The sequence below is a fragment of the Arachis stenosperma genome, chromosome 7, assembly GCF_014773155.1.
Source record: "Arachis stenosperma cultivar V10309 chromosome 7, arast.V10309.gnm1.PFL2, whole genome shotgun sequence".
Classification (NCBI taxonomy): Eukaryota; Viridiplantae; Streptophyta; class Magnoliopsida; order Fabales; family Fabaceae; genus Arachis; species Arachis stenosperma.
The window spans coordinates 26,054,080-26,070,350 of NC_080383.1; the positions used below are offsets into that span (position 1 = coordinate 26,054,080).

At 34.6% G+C, this 16,271-nt stretch overlaps 1 protein-coding gene and 1 long non-coding RNA gene across 5 annotated transcripts; one reads left to right on the forward strand and one right to left on the reverse strand.

The window, feature by feature from the left end:
* Positions 1–513: 513 nt before the first annotated feature.
* LOC130941446 (uncharacterized) lies at positions 514–5,223 on the reverse strand. 4 transcript variants are annotated; one of them, XR_009070644.1, is made up of 5 exons: positions 4,808–5,223; positions 4,094–4,275; positions 3,569–3,619; positions 1,115–2,627; positions 514–896 (listed from the first exon to the last, which is right to left on the reverse strand). It is a non-coding gene; the product is annotated as an uncharacterized LOC130941446 (long non-coding RNA). The 4 variants fall into 4 exon arrangements; XR_009070642.1 differs by having other exon boundaries at positions 4,094–4,115; positions 4,241–5,223; XR_009070643.1 differs by having other exon boundaries at positions 1,115–2,436; positions 2,532–2,627; positions 4,094–5,223.
* A 545-nt stretch (positions 5,224–5,768) lies between these two features.
* On the forward strand, positions 5,769–9,127 carry LOC130939600 (uncharacterized). The gene is made up of 5 exons (XM_057867692.1): positions 5,769–5,841; positions 6,060–6,277; positions 7,153–7,262; positions 7,493–8,934; positions 9,024–9,127. Exons 1-5 carry the CDS (start codon positions 5,769–5,771, stop codon positions 9,125–9,127), a joined length of 1,947 nt encoding a protein of 648 aa, XP_057723675.1.
* Positions 9,128–16,271: the final 7,144 nt, after the last annotated feature.

Sequence of the window (16,271 nt, forward strand, 5' to 3'; positions counted from 1 at the left end):
CAGATTTGAGCGTCGCCAACTGACATAGTGACGGTTTTGGACCACCGTTAATAAGGAGTGTCGCTAAATTATTTGTGACAATTTTTAAAGTATAAAACCGTCACTAATTTGTAACACTTGTAAGGGTGTTTTTTATACTGTATTTCGTGACGTTTTAAAACTGTCGTTAAATTACTAAATCCTGTGACAATTTTTTCTTATATTTTACGACTATTTTAAACCGTCACAATATTTAGCGACGATTTGAAACCGTCACTAAAGTACTAGTTTTTATGACCCTTTTTATACATATTTAGTGACTATTTCCGTCACGATATTTTTAGTTACTATTTTCCAATTTAAAACCGTTACTAAGTTACTTATTCCTATGACAGTTTTTCCTGTATATAGTGACTGTTTTAAACTGTCATAATCTCTTCAATACCAAAGATTTCTATTATCAAGATTTCTATTATCAAAAGTTGAATTCTCCAGAAATAACATTGTATTTCAACAAATCCAAATTTAATCCCACAAATTTTACAAAAATAACAACAATGTATTTCAAAAGTTTAATTCTACAAATTTTAATTACATAATCATAATCCATATGTAAATTCGAAAAATTCCAACTTAATCTAAACATGTAAACCTAACAATTGTTACTTTGACCTTTTTCTTCTTCATCTTCCTTCACTCTTTCAACTTTCTTCCTCATCTGACCTCAATCACAATAATGGACTTGCTTAATGTCTCAATCAACAGTTTTCGCAACTCAGTGTTGTCCTTCACAGCAGTGAGTTCCAAATCATACAAATCATATCCCTCCCTTCCTGGGTATTACAGGTACCCCAATTTGGACAATAGTATAATATTGATTTAGGACATAATAGTATCTGATTATCTATTCCTTTTACCTGTGTTTTTTAAAGGATTCAACATAAAAAAAAAAAGGAGGAAATAAATTAGAAAAAAGTAAAGTCAGCTATCCAGCTACTTGTAAGTTAGGTATCACTGGTTCACTTCACTAATTTAGTGGACTAACATTGAGCTAACATTTTTTATTAGTGAATAAATAAATTAAGAAAAAAGATATTAAAGTTTAAATATCAATTAAGACAATAAAATTAATTACCATTTTCATCATTTGAGAGATTAACAGTTTCTCTAGCAAATACAACATTTGGTTCAACATGTTCATTTTTTTTCCTCTTCGAATTGTACAAGCCTTCTTTTAATACCTGTAATAATATATATAAAAAAAGAGAAAACAATATTAGGGGATGACACTTTATGAATCGGATGAAATTGAAAATTGAGGCATTAGGGGATGATACTAATATAGCATTTTTAGCATCTTTGAGAGATTTTTTAGGACTTTAATACTTCTTTATTAGCCTTCTTCTCTTCATACTTGTAAGAACATACAAGAAATATGAGAAAATCATATTACTTAAAACAAAGAATAACAATCATATATAGATTCACACTTAAAATAAAGAAAATAGAAGCAAGCAATCCAAAGAATTAAATCAGAACAGCAGAGAGATGGAATTTTATTGGCATAGGCTTTGGTGATTTTCAACTTTAGATATTCAAAAAAAAATAGAAGTCTGTATAGATGCAGCATGATTGCCAACCCCTCCAAGACCAATGACCACAACATATGATGCACTCACTTTTTGCTGAGACTCAGCCAAAAAATTGAATGTTCCTAATAACATAACAAAATTCCACCCTAGATAAAAAATGATTAGTTAAAATTGAAGAAAATGAATCGCCCTTATACACCCAATTAATAAAAGGTTTATATAAAAAATAAATCATAAAAAATTGGTTTTAGATATAGTGGGTAATGTGCTGGTGGTACTTCTCGCAAGAAAACTTTGCAAAAAGCTCGAACAATCAAATACATTAACCAATTATATATGCATTAACCAATGATCCCTAGAGTTAAAAGTTTATTTTTGCCTTGTCTGCCCATTCCCTGTAAGCCAGCCCGGAGAAAACATGGCACAAATATATGCATTAATCAATGATCCCTAATCTAAAATTTCACTTTTCTAAATTGTATTAAGGTGATAACACTCCATTGGCTATACAATCTAGTGATGCACATTTTAAATTGTAGACATTCATTTTAAATTGTAGAATTAGAGGATCTTTCATGCTCCATTCATTCTAGAATTAACAGCCAAGGGCCCAAGACATTCACACTACCATAATTGGCTGTAAGAAAGGATGAAGACCAAGTATATTGATGTCAAGTGCTAATGTGTCTCAAACTGAATAGTCTTTAAAAATAAAAGTGCATCATGTATGTCTTACCAATTAATTATTCAGCAAAGAAAGAAACAAAGCAAGTTGCAATTTCTGATTTTCAACAACTAGGTCATTAATTTCTTCATTATAGATCTCCATGTAGGACACTCGAATCAGAAGCTCACAATCAGACATCTAAAAATAAATTGGTCGAACCAAACTAAACATCAAAATAACAACATGAACAACTACAAACACAAACTCTAAACAAGACTTTTAGCAGAAGCTACCATCTCAATTTTGCAAATATATCTTTTGACAGCCTAAGGAATTATTCTTGGGTCATTTTTCGAACCATTCATGGTGAATGTCTTGCCACTGCCGGTCTGCCCATAAGCAAATGCAGTTCTTAACCATATATTCATCTCAATAATTAACATCTAAAACTAAAATAGAAGAATTGGAACAGATTTCACAGTAATTATAATTTGAGGTAACCATTATTTATTGATTTAAATGTGCTGACTTTAGAGCTATTGTACATTGATTATTTCAAATAAAAATAGATACTATAATTAGTAAAGTATACCAATTCAATGAACAAGAAATAAGCAATGTGAGGTACTAACCTTAAGATTTAAGATCCTTTGTCAGGGACCAAACAATAAACAGTCTTGATTTTCTTATTTAAAAAAAAAAAGAAGAAAAAGACACGGAAGCAAACCTATAAAAGTCATCAATACTGTTAAAAAGATTCAGGCCAATGAATATATTATTATTATTAAGAAAGAGGCTGAAGGTTAATTAAGTTCTATACTAGTTAACTAGATGAAGAACAAATTAAAAACAATAGTCCAAAAAGTTCAATTAAAAAGGAAAAGTTTAATTTATTTTATAATAATTATCAACATTCCAAGATATATACATGTAATTTTCTAGTGCACCCGGTCCTTATTATTTTATTTCAGTTTACATATATAGCTAAGATTTTTTCTGTTTTGAAATTATTGAAACTTATGGTTTGAAATTGACTATTTTACTAGCTAGTGGATAAATAATCATGTCCTGCTATTAGCTGGCAACAGCAAAGTAATACAATAGCAAAATAATATAATAAACTAACCACAAAATTTAACTATAAAAGGACAATTCACTATTGCTTCCAATCCCTAAATTTAATCATAAAGAGACTAACCACTATTTTATAGAAGGCATCAGTTGAAAGAGTATAACTCTTTAGCCATATAACCAATCAGATGTAAATTGCTGATATAAATATATTAAAGAAGCAATTCAAAGCTCAGTGAGTTATAATAGTCAATTTTACCTCTCTGCATTGAAGAAGTGGCTCCTCAGCCTTGAGGTTACTGTTTCTTTCCTGCTTTGCAAAATAACACCAAAAATGATTTTTGTACCTCATAAAAGTAAAATCCTATATATGTACTAAAGCTTAGAAACTAGTCTGAGATATGTACCACAAAACTGTTTTATTGTCATCATGCTCTACAAGCCTAAAACTTAATTTCTTACAGCATAATTAAGTTACTTTCTTTTTTTTTTTATTTCTTTGCTTTGGCTGACAAATGTCTACATTAAATAAAGAGACAATCCATCAAAAGTAGATATCACAGAAATTAAGTTTTAGAAAAATTAGATACAAAAAATCAGTGAGAATATGGCACAACAGCCACTAAGTTCATGAATCAAATTCTACTTGTCCTTAAAGCAAGAACTAGAATAAGGTCAAGGGTATTATCATATATTGTCCAAAAGAAAAACAAAGAAAGAAACAGTATCCGTGACTTTATGCAAATCCAAACTGATTTAAGAGTAATAAGAGTAATTTCTTTACCCTTCAATCCATTTAAGTCTGTCTTCATCTTGCAAAAAACATAAAAACATAAAGTCAAAAGAAAAAAAAAAGAAAGAAGAGAAGTGCAAGCTCTCATCTAAAATTCGCATCAGTGAAAAGAAGATTAAACAATGAGGGTGTGACAACCTATATAAGGCTCAGTCACACAGTAAGTTCTTAACCTAAAAAAAGAAAAGAAAAGAGATCATAAACAGTTAGTTAATTGTAAATAACACTAGCCATAATTCCACGGAAAGAAATAACACGAAAATACAAGAAAATATAAGAATACAAGATCCATTTAAAACAAACAGAAGAATATTTATTCATACATTTGTCTCAGCATATGTGCATTATTAGAGGCTCAGTAAATAAAGAAGACCATAGCTTCCCTGTTGTCTAGAATTTACTGATGTAAGATATTAATCTTCACAAGCAACTATAACCAAATACTTCTTGCATCAACAATAAGGTGTAAAATGAAATTATGTGCGGTTGAATTTTCACTTTAGACTCTTCCATTATCTGATGTAGACTATGAAATTCACAGAAAAAACATGAGAATACAATCATTATGACAAATTGTAGCAAAATAGAATGCAAAGAAACAAAGTCAAACAAATTTGGTTGAAGCATTTCTTCGAACATGTTGAATATTGTGGTTGAACGAGACGAAATGGTTATCGAAAAGACGGGATTAGGGTTTGCACTGACAAAAAGAGGGCGAGAGAAAGGACAGTGTGGGAGACGGAGACGGCGAACTCGAACCGCAACGGTGATGAACGGCGAACGGCAAACTCGAACCGCGATGGGCGAACAGGGAACAATGAACTCGAACTGTGACGGTGAACGGCGAACGGCAAACTGAAACCGCGATGGGAGAACAGGGAACAACGAACGCGAACCAAGGTGAACGGCGAACGACGAAATCGAACCGCGATGCGCGAACAGTGAACGGCGGACTCGAACCACGACGGTGAACTCGAACGGCGACTGGTTGCTACTTTTTCATCTCTTCTCTTCTCATCTCCATGACTGTAGCGTGAATGGGTTTGTGAATAGGATTTTGAAAAAGTACAATAAAGAAAAAGGAGTGAGACTCTGGGAGAGATACCACAGTGACGGTTAAAAAATTATAAATATAAATGTCGTTATATTAATGATGATGATGAAGAGAGATCCTTTGAATAAGGGTCACAAATTAAGTGTAGCTATATATTGAATTTGGTCTAGTGATATACCATACATTCTATAGATGAGAACGTCTAGTAGATCAGCATTTTTGTTGAAATTTGGCACGCACTTAACTATTAAAAAAAATGATTAATCATATACGGATATCATCTCACACCATTGAAAATATTAATAATGACTAATTGATGGCTAAACATCACAAATTCTGTTGTCCCTTATCACTTCTCTTCTAGATAGATATATTCTATTCATAGAATTATTATAACACAATACATGATAACTTCTATTTCATGTCTTACATTCTATATTCATAAAATTATTCTTATATCTTTTAAACACTTAATGACTTGAGTGTCGCAGTGTATTTTGCAAGTATCTACCCCGTTGTTCTCTCCTTGCCGACGTATAACTCATCCCGACGAAAAGTTTGAAGACATTTATCGACGGACGAATTATACACCGGCCAAACTCAGCAAGAACCATGGTTCTGAAAATCGGACCGGACCGGCCGGTTCAACTGGAAAAACCGGGAACCGGTTACCTAGCCGGTCCGGGTAACCCCAAAATTCGAGTGGCAAAGAACCGGTAGAAAAACCGGTCGAACCGACGGTTAACCGACGAACCGAAAGAACCGTCTGGTTTTTTGACGGTTCAGTGGTTTGGAATTTCAGAAGCCAAACGACGTCATTTTGGCTATTTTTTAAAAAAAAAAAAAACAAAACTGGCGTACGCGTTTCGTTAACCCACCTAACCCTAATTAGTGATCAATCAGCCACCCACCATTCACCCAAGCTCCCAGCCTCCTCCCCTTTCTTCCCCCCTCATCCACCAAGGCCACCATTGCCACCGCCCACCAAGCTCCAGATTCCAGCAGCGCTCCTCATTCGCCACCCAGTAGCGCTCCTCAGCAGCCGCAACCACCACCGCGTTGAGCCCGCCTCCTCGTCGCCGAACCTCGACGAGCTCGCCGAGCCTGCCTCTCATTCGCCGGTAAGTGTTGATTTTCTTGTCTTCTTGATTTTGAACATGCTTCCTTCTAGCTCGCCTGTTCTGTTCTATTTGCTGCTTCTGTTTGCTGGTTCATGAATATGCTCTATGCTTCTGTTTGCTCTATGCTCTACCATTCTGTTTGCTTCTGCCTTTTGTTGCTTCTGAATGGAGATAGTTTTAAATTTTTATTTTACCTGAATTAGTTGATTTCTGTGACTGTCAAGTTGCATGAATTTGATCTATGCTGCCTGTCCTGTTTTGCTACCTGATATCACCTCTGATATTTGTATAAAAAGCTTTGAAGACCATACTAAAAAAATCTGCTTTGGTCAAGTGTTGAATTTTTCTTTGTTGATTTGTTTTTGTCAACATTTTGTGCTGATAACTTGACATTGTGATTGGGAATTGTCACGGTTTGGAGTTTTCTTTCTATTCATGCCCAAATCCAAAACAAAAAGAGAAGGGGATGTAAATAAGAAAACTGAGATGTGGTCCACTCTGTCTGTCCGGAGTTGAAGGAATTGCATTATTAATGGATAAGATATGATGATGTCTCTTCTCATTGTTTTTATGGTAGATAAGCTAACTATGATGGAAAAAATGGATACGTGCACTGCTTCATTATATATACGGTTACAATAGAATGATACATTATGTTACCTTAAGTTCTCCACATGATTTTTTTTTATACTGTATATTGTATGAATTCGCTGCCTGTTCTGTTTGATGAAAATAGTTTTTGATTCTCTATGCTGCCTGTTCTGCTTGCTGGAAATAGTTTTTGATTCTCTATGCTGCCTGTTCTGTTTGCTGCTTCATTATTTTTATGGTTTTTTGAAGTTGATTTCTTGTCTTTGATTTTTTGATTGTTATAGATGGAACAATCACAAAGTAACTCACAGCCACAAGATAATGCTGCTCAAAATTCTCAAACTGGTTCATCTAGAAGTAAATCTGATCCAGCTTGGCAGTATTTTACAGTGAAGTATGACAAAAATAACAAGGCTCAATATACATGTATTTTCTGCTTGAATACTTACAATGGAGGGGGGATATATAGAATGAAATACCATCTTGCAAAAATTCCTGGACAAATTAAAGTTTGTAACAAAGTAACTGAAGATGTTGAGCTTCAATTCAAAAGGCTTTTGGAGGAAAACAAAAAAATAAGGCAGAAAAAAGAAAATTTACATCTGATTGTTATGATGTGGAAAGTGAAAGAGAAGCGGAAGAAGAGGGTGAAGCGCCTAATCCTGTACAACCTCTGGCTCCTGCAACAATGGGAGACAAAGAAAAGAGAAGAGCGATTGCTGCTACTCCAATTGGAAGTTATTTTAAGGAAAGGACTACGCCAGGCTTTCAACCAGCTTTGAAAAGTGTCTTGGCCAGTGAACAAGTTAAACACAAGGTTAAGTTGGGGCTTGCAAGATGGATCATTGATGCACGGATTCCATTCAATGCAATTCAATCGCCTTACTTTCAACCTGCCTTGGACGGCGTTGCTGCAATTGGATCTGGTTTCAAGGGACCGTCGTATGACGAAATGAGAGTTCATTTGCTGGCCGATCTTAAGAAGGAATGTCAGTTGCTTGTTGAAGGTTATAGGAGCTCGTGGAAAAGGACTGGTTGTACACTGATGGCAGATGGCTGGACTGATCAAAGGCAGCGTACGTTAATTAATTTTCTAGTTTATTGTCCTGCTGGTATGTCATTTGTTAAGTCTGTTGATGCTTCTGATATGATAAAAACTGCCGATACCTTGTTTAAATTGTTTGCTGAGGTTATTGAGTGGGTTGGGTCTAGTAACATTGTGCATGTGGTTACTGATAATGCTGCGAATTATGTATCTGCTGGAAAACTCATTCATGAAAAGTATCCAAACATTTTTTGGTCTCCTTGTGCTGCTCATTGCATCAATCTTATCTTGAAAGACATAGCAAGTCTTCCTCACATAGCTGACCTTGCCTCTCGTGCTTCAAAAGTGACTGTCTTTGTTTACAATCATATGATTTTCTTGTCATGGCTTAGAAAAAGAAAAGATTGGAAAGAAATTGTTCAACCAGGAGTAACACGTTTTGCTACTGTTTTCATTACTTTGAAAAGTATATATGATCATAAACAAGACTTGCAAGCATTGGTGATTGACAAATATTTCACTTCTCATAAATTATCCAAAAGTGTCAATGGGAAGATGGTTAGTTCAATTATCTTGGATAGTAAGTTTTGGGAGGATTGTTTTACTACTGTTATGCTTGTTGGTCCTCTAATTAAGTTATTGAGGCTTGTTGATGCTGATGAGAAACCTTCTCTGGGTATCGTGTATGCGGGCATGCAAAGAGCCAAAATTAATATCAAGACAATGTTTAGAAATAGGAAATCTGCATACACACCTTATACAAGTATCTTGAAAATGCGTTGGGATAAGCATTTGAAGCGTGACCTCCATGCAGCAGCATACTTTTTGAATCCAAATTACTTCTATAGTGAGGGGTTTGTTGAGAAGGCAAATATCTTGAGGTCTTTGCTTGATTTATTTGATATTGAAACTCTTTGCGATGACTCGGTTGCCGCAATGCAAGAGATACAGTTGTATCGAGATCGAAAAGGAAGTTTTGGAAGGGAGAGTGCATTCAAAGCAATTAAGAGACTTGAACCTGGTAAGTATTTATATTTCTATGTTCAATTTACTTTGAATGTTTTTTAAATATTGATTGAGAATTCATGGTTGAATTTCATATTCTGGTAGGTAAATGGTGGAGGCTACACGGTGGGAGTGCTCCTAACTTGCAAAAAATGGCAATTCGTCTTCTTCATCAAACATCTTCATCATCCGGCTGCGAGAGGAACTAGAGCCTCTTTGAACAAATCCATCAAAGAGGAGGAACCGATTAGAGCATCAAAGGCTAAGTGACATTGTTTATGTCACTTATAATCTACGCCTTCAATCTAGAATGCATCGCAAGAAGAAGAATTATGATCCAATTGACATTCAAAGCATTGACACAGTAGATTTTTGGGTAATGCCGGAGGAAGATGATCCTGAATTTACTAATGGAGACATCGAAGGCATTGAAAATTTAATTTATACGGATAATGCTATGCCTTCATATCCTACAGGTTATTGAAATAGCAAAACTTGTTTCATTTCCTCTCAATATCTGATGTAAAGTTCTAACTTTAATTTTTTCTTGGTTTTCTATTTTATTTTATTAGATGGAGGAGATGTGGAACTTGATGTGGATTTCCCTAATGTTGCTGATTCTTCAAATACAACTTCTTTTGGTGGTACTTCTGATGATGGTGGCTTTGGATTACCTGTTTATGATGGAGATGTTGGAACACTTAATGATAATTATAATTTTTGATGAGTTGCACCTTTGATTAGTTGAAAACTTGCTAGTAATTGTATCTTTTGAATGTAGAACATTATGAATTTGTTATTATGTACGTTTTATTTTTTGTTTAGTTATAAACTTTGATGTTTGAAGTTGTTTGTGAACTTCTAATATTAAGTAATGGATAATTTATTATGTGAAATATTAAATTTTATTAAGTTAGAAATTATTGAATTTATATACTTAAGATTATTTTAAGTTTTTTAATAATTTTATTTAATATTTAATTAAACCGGTTGAACCCCGGTTGAACTCCGGTCGAACCAGTGAACCATTAAACCAATGACCTCACCGGTTTATTGACCGGTTTGGTTCTCGCAACCTTGGCAAGAACAATATGTATTCTATTTTAGTGGTTAATTTTTAGTAACTGATTTTGATATATACACGTAATCAAACAATATATACTTCCAACTCTCAAAAAAATAAACAAAACAAAATACTTCTTATCAATATAAAGAAAAATAGAAAAGCCTTACAAAAATTTTTTATAACCAAAAACGAGACCAAATAAATTAGTATATAAAATATAAAAGTAGATAAATATAGCTCTAAAATTTTGTAAGCTACATTATAAAATGATACATCTCAAAATTCAAAATCATGCTCAATTTATAGAACCAATAAAAAAGATGTTGTTGGAACCGCTTAACATCCACCAAATCATCTATAGGAGAGAAAAAGGAAAACTAAATCACCACACTTGAAACTAAACTTCCAAAAAAAAATCCAAAATAATACTTATTCCCAAGCTTATAGCTAAAGAATAATTATATCTCAAATTTATTTAAAATAACTAAAATGGCCAAGTACCTAGCTAACTTTATTGTTACAGATTTTAGAATGAGAAGCTACCTGCAGTATCCTAGCCTCCCAACAAACATATTGGAAGCATACCACTACAAAAACAATAGCAATCATGCAACTATCAACCAAACAAAAATCCCCTGCAAACGTGATAATATAAAGGGTGAATCAGTAAATCTCATTGAGAGCAGATAAACAAAGTGGACAAAAAGGAGAAACATGTGACATGAAACGATTTTTGAAAAAAAAAGGTAAGATAGTGATGGTTTCAGTGGCTAAGAGAAGGGGGGTTGAATCTTAGCCCCTTTTTCGCTTGCTAATACTTGCTGGACTTAGAGGAAACTTTTCTGTTTTTAGCTCGTCCCTAGCCACGAGACATTTTTATTTTGTCTCGCCACTTGACACGAGACATTTTTTATTTTTCATCTGAACAGTAAAAACATAATTGAAGTAGGAAGAGAGAGAAGATTACACCCAGATATATCCTGGTTCAGCTGCTAAGTGCAGTGCAGCCTACATCCAGTCTCCATCACAACAATGATGGAATTTCACTATAATCATCCAGATTACAAATTGTAAAGTGCTAACCCAACTTACAAGGGGATTCCCACAAAATCATGAAACACAACATAGATGAACAAAGGAACTCTAAGACATCTATGGCTTTTTCTTTTAATTTTGCACTCTCTGCCTTTTTCCGCTCTATGGCTTTTTTCATACAAACATCACTGTTTGTCTTTTTCCATGAGACTCAAGACATGACAAAATTAAACAGAATACTTTGAAGGAGAAGAACATATGTTAGCTCAGGTAGCTCTGAGAACCCTGTGCCTTGCACTCTCACACTGTCTCCTTGCTCCAAACAGTGGCTGTTCTCTCTTTTTAAAGAAGATGGAAGCCTCCACACTTGAAGCCAACACCCAAACCAACTTCTTCCTCCTTCAAGAAACAGAACCGGTTCGGCCACATAGAGAGAGAAGAGATAACCATGCAAAACCCAACATGCAATTACCTCTAGTTCTTTCTTGATCATCACTCTTCATCAATCCGAGCTCTCCATCCTTGGCTTGCTCTCCAAGATGGATTTCTGGCCCTTGATGCTTCATGATGATGATGACTTCATCTGCTTCAATCTCTGCCTCAACCATCACTTCGCCACTCTAGCTACTTCCTGTGGTGGTTGAGCAGAATCAAAGACAAGCCATGCTTCAAGAATCTCCCTTGCTGGCCGAATCTTTATCTTCCTTTTCTGAGCATGAAGAGCTCGAGATTACCTCACCAAATCTAACCATATTTGGTGACAATCTCAGCCACTACATACTTTTGGTTTTCTTTTTCTTGCCATCATTAACTTGATGGCATTAAAGCATGCAGCTTCTTCTTTTTCTTTTTGGTAGCTTAGTGTAGCTTCCATGGTTGCTGTGACATGACCGAAAAGAAGAGAGAAATGGATGAGAGAGAAGAGAGAGGATGAAGAAAAGCAATAAAGTGTGTTTGAATAAATTAATTAAAATGGGTTGCTTTTACTTCCCTTTGATTGAGTAGCGTGTAGCATTGATGATCACCATCATGTCAATCACACTTTCTCTCTCATAGTTTCCATGTATTTATTAACTCCACTTCAAAGAGATTTGAATTTCATCACATGGTATGAGTGGATTCCGTTGGGAGTGTGCAGCATAATTAAAGAAATGGGTTTTATTTGTTAAAAGGATAAAGTAATATTGTGTGCCTCATCTCCTTTTGATTTCGGTCCAAGCAAGTTGGTCATTTACCAACAATAAATTTGGGCTTGCACATTTAAATTTGGCCCAACATTATAATGATCAATTCAGCCATACATCATTGAATATTTTTGAATCAATGCTGAATTGATTTAACCAATTGGGCTTAAGTAACAATTTCTAGCCCAAATATGATTTCAGCCAACATGATCACAATGTCTTAATACCAAGGATGAATATTTTTGATACAACTGAGCTTGATATATTTTTCTTTTCTTTTTGGTCTAGTAACAATCCTGCATCACAAAATTATTAATTAACATATGTTAAATAAAAATCAATTAATAATTTTGCAATTAAATATTTTAATAATGTTTGCTCATCACAAATATTAATTTGGAGTTTTCCAAACTCATCAATCTCCCCCTTGATGACAAACATTATTAAAATTGAAATGGAAAGAAATTTAAAGATTGAGTAAAGAATACTCCCTTTGAATTTTGAATTTCTCCCCCTTTCTAAATGTCACATGGCTCCCCCTTAATATATGCTATTTTACCAAGGGAAGCATTAACCTGTAACATTTTAATCAAGCTTTAAGAACAATGTTATTTAGCATGTTATATGATGCTAAATGCTTGATTTATGAGCAGTTTTAAATTGATAATCAAAACTCATTTGATATCATAAACTGATTTTCTGCTCAATATACACAACATAATCTATCAAAATCTGTTGCTGTTCAAAAAATATTTTCCAGTAAATCAGAGCAGTTTTGTTATGAAAAATATTTTTCAAGTAAGATACAATCTTTCAAACACAGCAACTTTCACCATTACAAGCCTAAAGGAGCTGCCAAACTTAAATCATTTTATCAAGGTAAGAAAAATATATCATCAACTTAGTAAACACATTTTACCAAGATACAGATCAAATAATGGCAGCAAAATCACCAAACAGATGCATCATAATCAAAATATGATCAAAATAGATCACAATTAAAGCAGATTCATCAATCAAGCATCAATCCTTTTTAACAGGAGTGATCATGAATTCTCAACAGAGAATTTCATCCCTATTTTTTAATTTCAATTTTCAGCACCATTTCTCCCCCTTTTGGCATCAAGGGTCACTGCAAAATAAATGAAAACAACATACAAGAGGCATAATATTTGTTGTTCACCAAAACACAATAGTCCAGTAAGCACACATGCATTTGAGCAAATAACAATCAAAGTTCAACTCGAAATTCATCCACTAACACAAAGTGCTCAAAACAGAGCCAGATCAGAGCATAAAATAGAGCAAAATAGGTTTGCAAAATAGTGCAACATAACAGTTTCAATTCAGCCTCCTTTTTTTTCATTAAGGAGCGACCCTGCAAAAAAAATGAGAAAAAAACAATGCAGTCCATACTAATTCAAGACAAGTGAAAATAGTTCCTAGAATCAAGGGATGAGGAAAGGATAAAGATTTGATTTGACAACTTCCAAAAAAATGAGGAACGGGTCAGAGTGATGTCAAAGAGATTTGGTGGGGCCCAAAATAATTAACTTCAGTTCAGTCTCCCCCTGTATCATGGCCCGTTCAACACATCCTGAAATTTGTCTCCTGCTTTCCTACGAGACAAAACCAAACAGAATCAAAAAGATCACAAATTTTCAACAGAACTTAATTATATCATTCCCAAACTGTTTCTTAAGGTGCAGAATCTGTCTTCACATAAGGGCTTAGTGAAAATATCCGCAAGTTGATCTTCGGATTTTACAAATTGAATATCAATAGTTCCCTTTTGCACATGTTCTCTAATGAAATGATATTTAATTTCAATGTGCTTTGTTCTTGAGTGCAAAACAGGATTTTTTGAAATATTTATTGCACTCATGTTATCACAAAATAAGGGTATACTATTGATCTTTAATTTGTAATCTTCCAATTGAGTTTTTAACCAAATTAATTGTGAACAACAAGTAGATGCGGATATATATTCAGCTTCAGCTGTGGATAGAGCCACTGTGGCTTGTTTCTTGCTTGACCACATGTTGAGTGAGCTTCCAAGGAAGCAACACATGCCGGAGGTGCTCCTTCTATCCACTCTATCTCCCGCATAATCTGCATCACAAAACCCTACTGCACAAAAATCATCAGATTTTGGATACCATAAATCATAATCACATGTTCCCTTAATATATCTAATGATACGCTTAACAGCCGAAAGATGTGATTCTTTTGGGTGAGATTGAAATCTTGAATATACACCCACACTTTGAACAATATTCGGTCTAGAGGATGTAAGATACATTAGTGAATCAATCATTCCCCTATACCGTGTTTCATCCACATCTTTGCCATCATCATCTTTTTCAAGTTTATTGTTTGGATGCATTGGTGTTCCCATCGGTTTAGAATTTTCTAGGCCAAATTTTTTGATAATTTCTTTTGCATACTTTCTTTGGTGAATAAAAGTACCACTAGGAGTTTGTTTAATTTGGAGGCCAAGAAAGAAAGTAAGCTCTCCCATTAAACTCATCTCAAACTCACTAGTCATGAGTTTTCCAAACTCTTCATACAAGGACTCATTGGCCGATCCAAACACAATGTTATCCACATAAACTTGAACTAGAAGAATATCATCATTAGATGCTTTAATAAATAAAGTTGTGTCCGTGGTACCCCTTTGAAATTGATTTTCCAATAGAAAGACACTAAGCCTTTCATACCAAGCTCTTGGAGCTTGCCTAAGGCCATAAAGAGCCTTTGAAAGTTTGAAAACATGATTTGGAAAATCTTTATGTTCAAAACCGGGGGGTTGGGCCACATACACTTCTCTATCAATAAAGCCATTAAGGAAAGCACATTTAACATCCATTTGAAACATTTTGAAACCTTTATGGGCAGCATAGGCAAGAAGCAACCTAATTGCTTCCATTCTAGCTACCGGGGCAAAAGACTCATCAAAATCTATTCCCTCTTCTTGATCGTAACATTGGGCCACTAATCTAGCCTTGTTACGAACAACTTGTCCATCCTCACCAAGTTTATTTTTGAATACCCACTTAGTACCCGTTACCTTCTTACCATCCGGATGAGGTACTAAAGTCCAAACCTTATTCTTGTCAAATTGAGCAAGCTCCTCTTGCATGGCCTTGACCCATGATGGATCTTCAAGAGCTTGTTTGACATTGTTAGGCTCCATTGTGACAAGAGAGCAAAGTTGCTAGGTTCGGTTTGCCTTTTGGTGGAGGATCTTGTGGTTACACCTTGAGAGGGATCACCAATGATGAAGTCATAAGGATAACCCCTCATGGACTTCCATTCTCTAGGCTTTCGGACAGGTGTTGAGCTTTGATGATCTTCTGGTGGTCTCACTATTTCAGTTTCTCGTGTCTGCTCAGGAGACAAAATGGAAGTTTCTCCTTCGATCTGACGAGATAAAACCGGGCTGACAGATTCTTCATTTTGCACAGATTTGGGATTTTCTTTACTTGTTCCATCCTCTTCACAATCTGAATCATTATCCTTTACAATACTGGGAATTAAGTTAGAATCACAAAAGGTAACATGTATGGATTCCTCTATGGTTCTATACTCTTTGAGATAAATTCTATAGGCCTTGCTTGTAGTGGAATATCCAACAAACATTCCTTCATAGGATTTTGGATCAAATTTTCCAAGGTTTTCCTTATTGTTAAGTACAAAGCATTTGCATCCAAAAACATGAAAGTACTTAAGATTTGGAGGGGTTCATTTCCATAGCTCATAAGGAATTTTCTTTAACCATTTTCTAATGATTGTTCTATTCAAAATATAACATGCTGTGTTCACAGCTTCAGCCCATAAAAATTTAGGAATTTCATTCTCACATAGCATGGCCCTAGTCATTTTTTGAAGGCTTTGATTCCTTCTTTCAACCACCCCATTTTGTTGGGGGGTTCTAGGGCATGAAAAATTATGAGAAATCCCAAAGTCATCACAGAATCTTTCAAAGTCTTGATTTTCAAATTCTCTTCCGTGATCACTTCTCAAATGGGCAATTTTCAAATTCTTTTCATTTTGAATTTTTTTGCA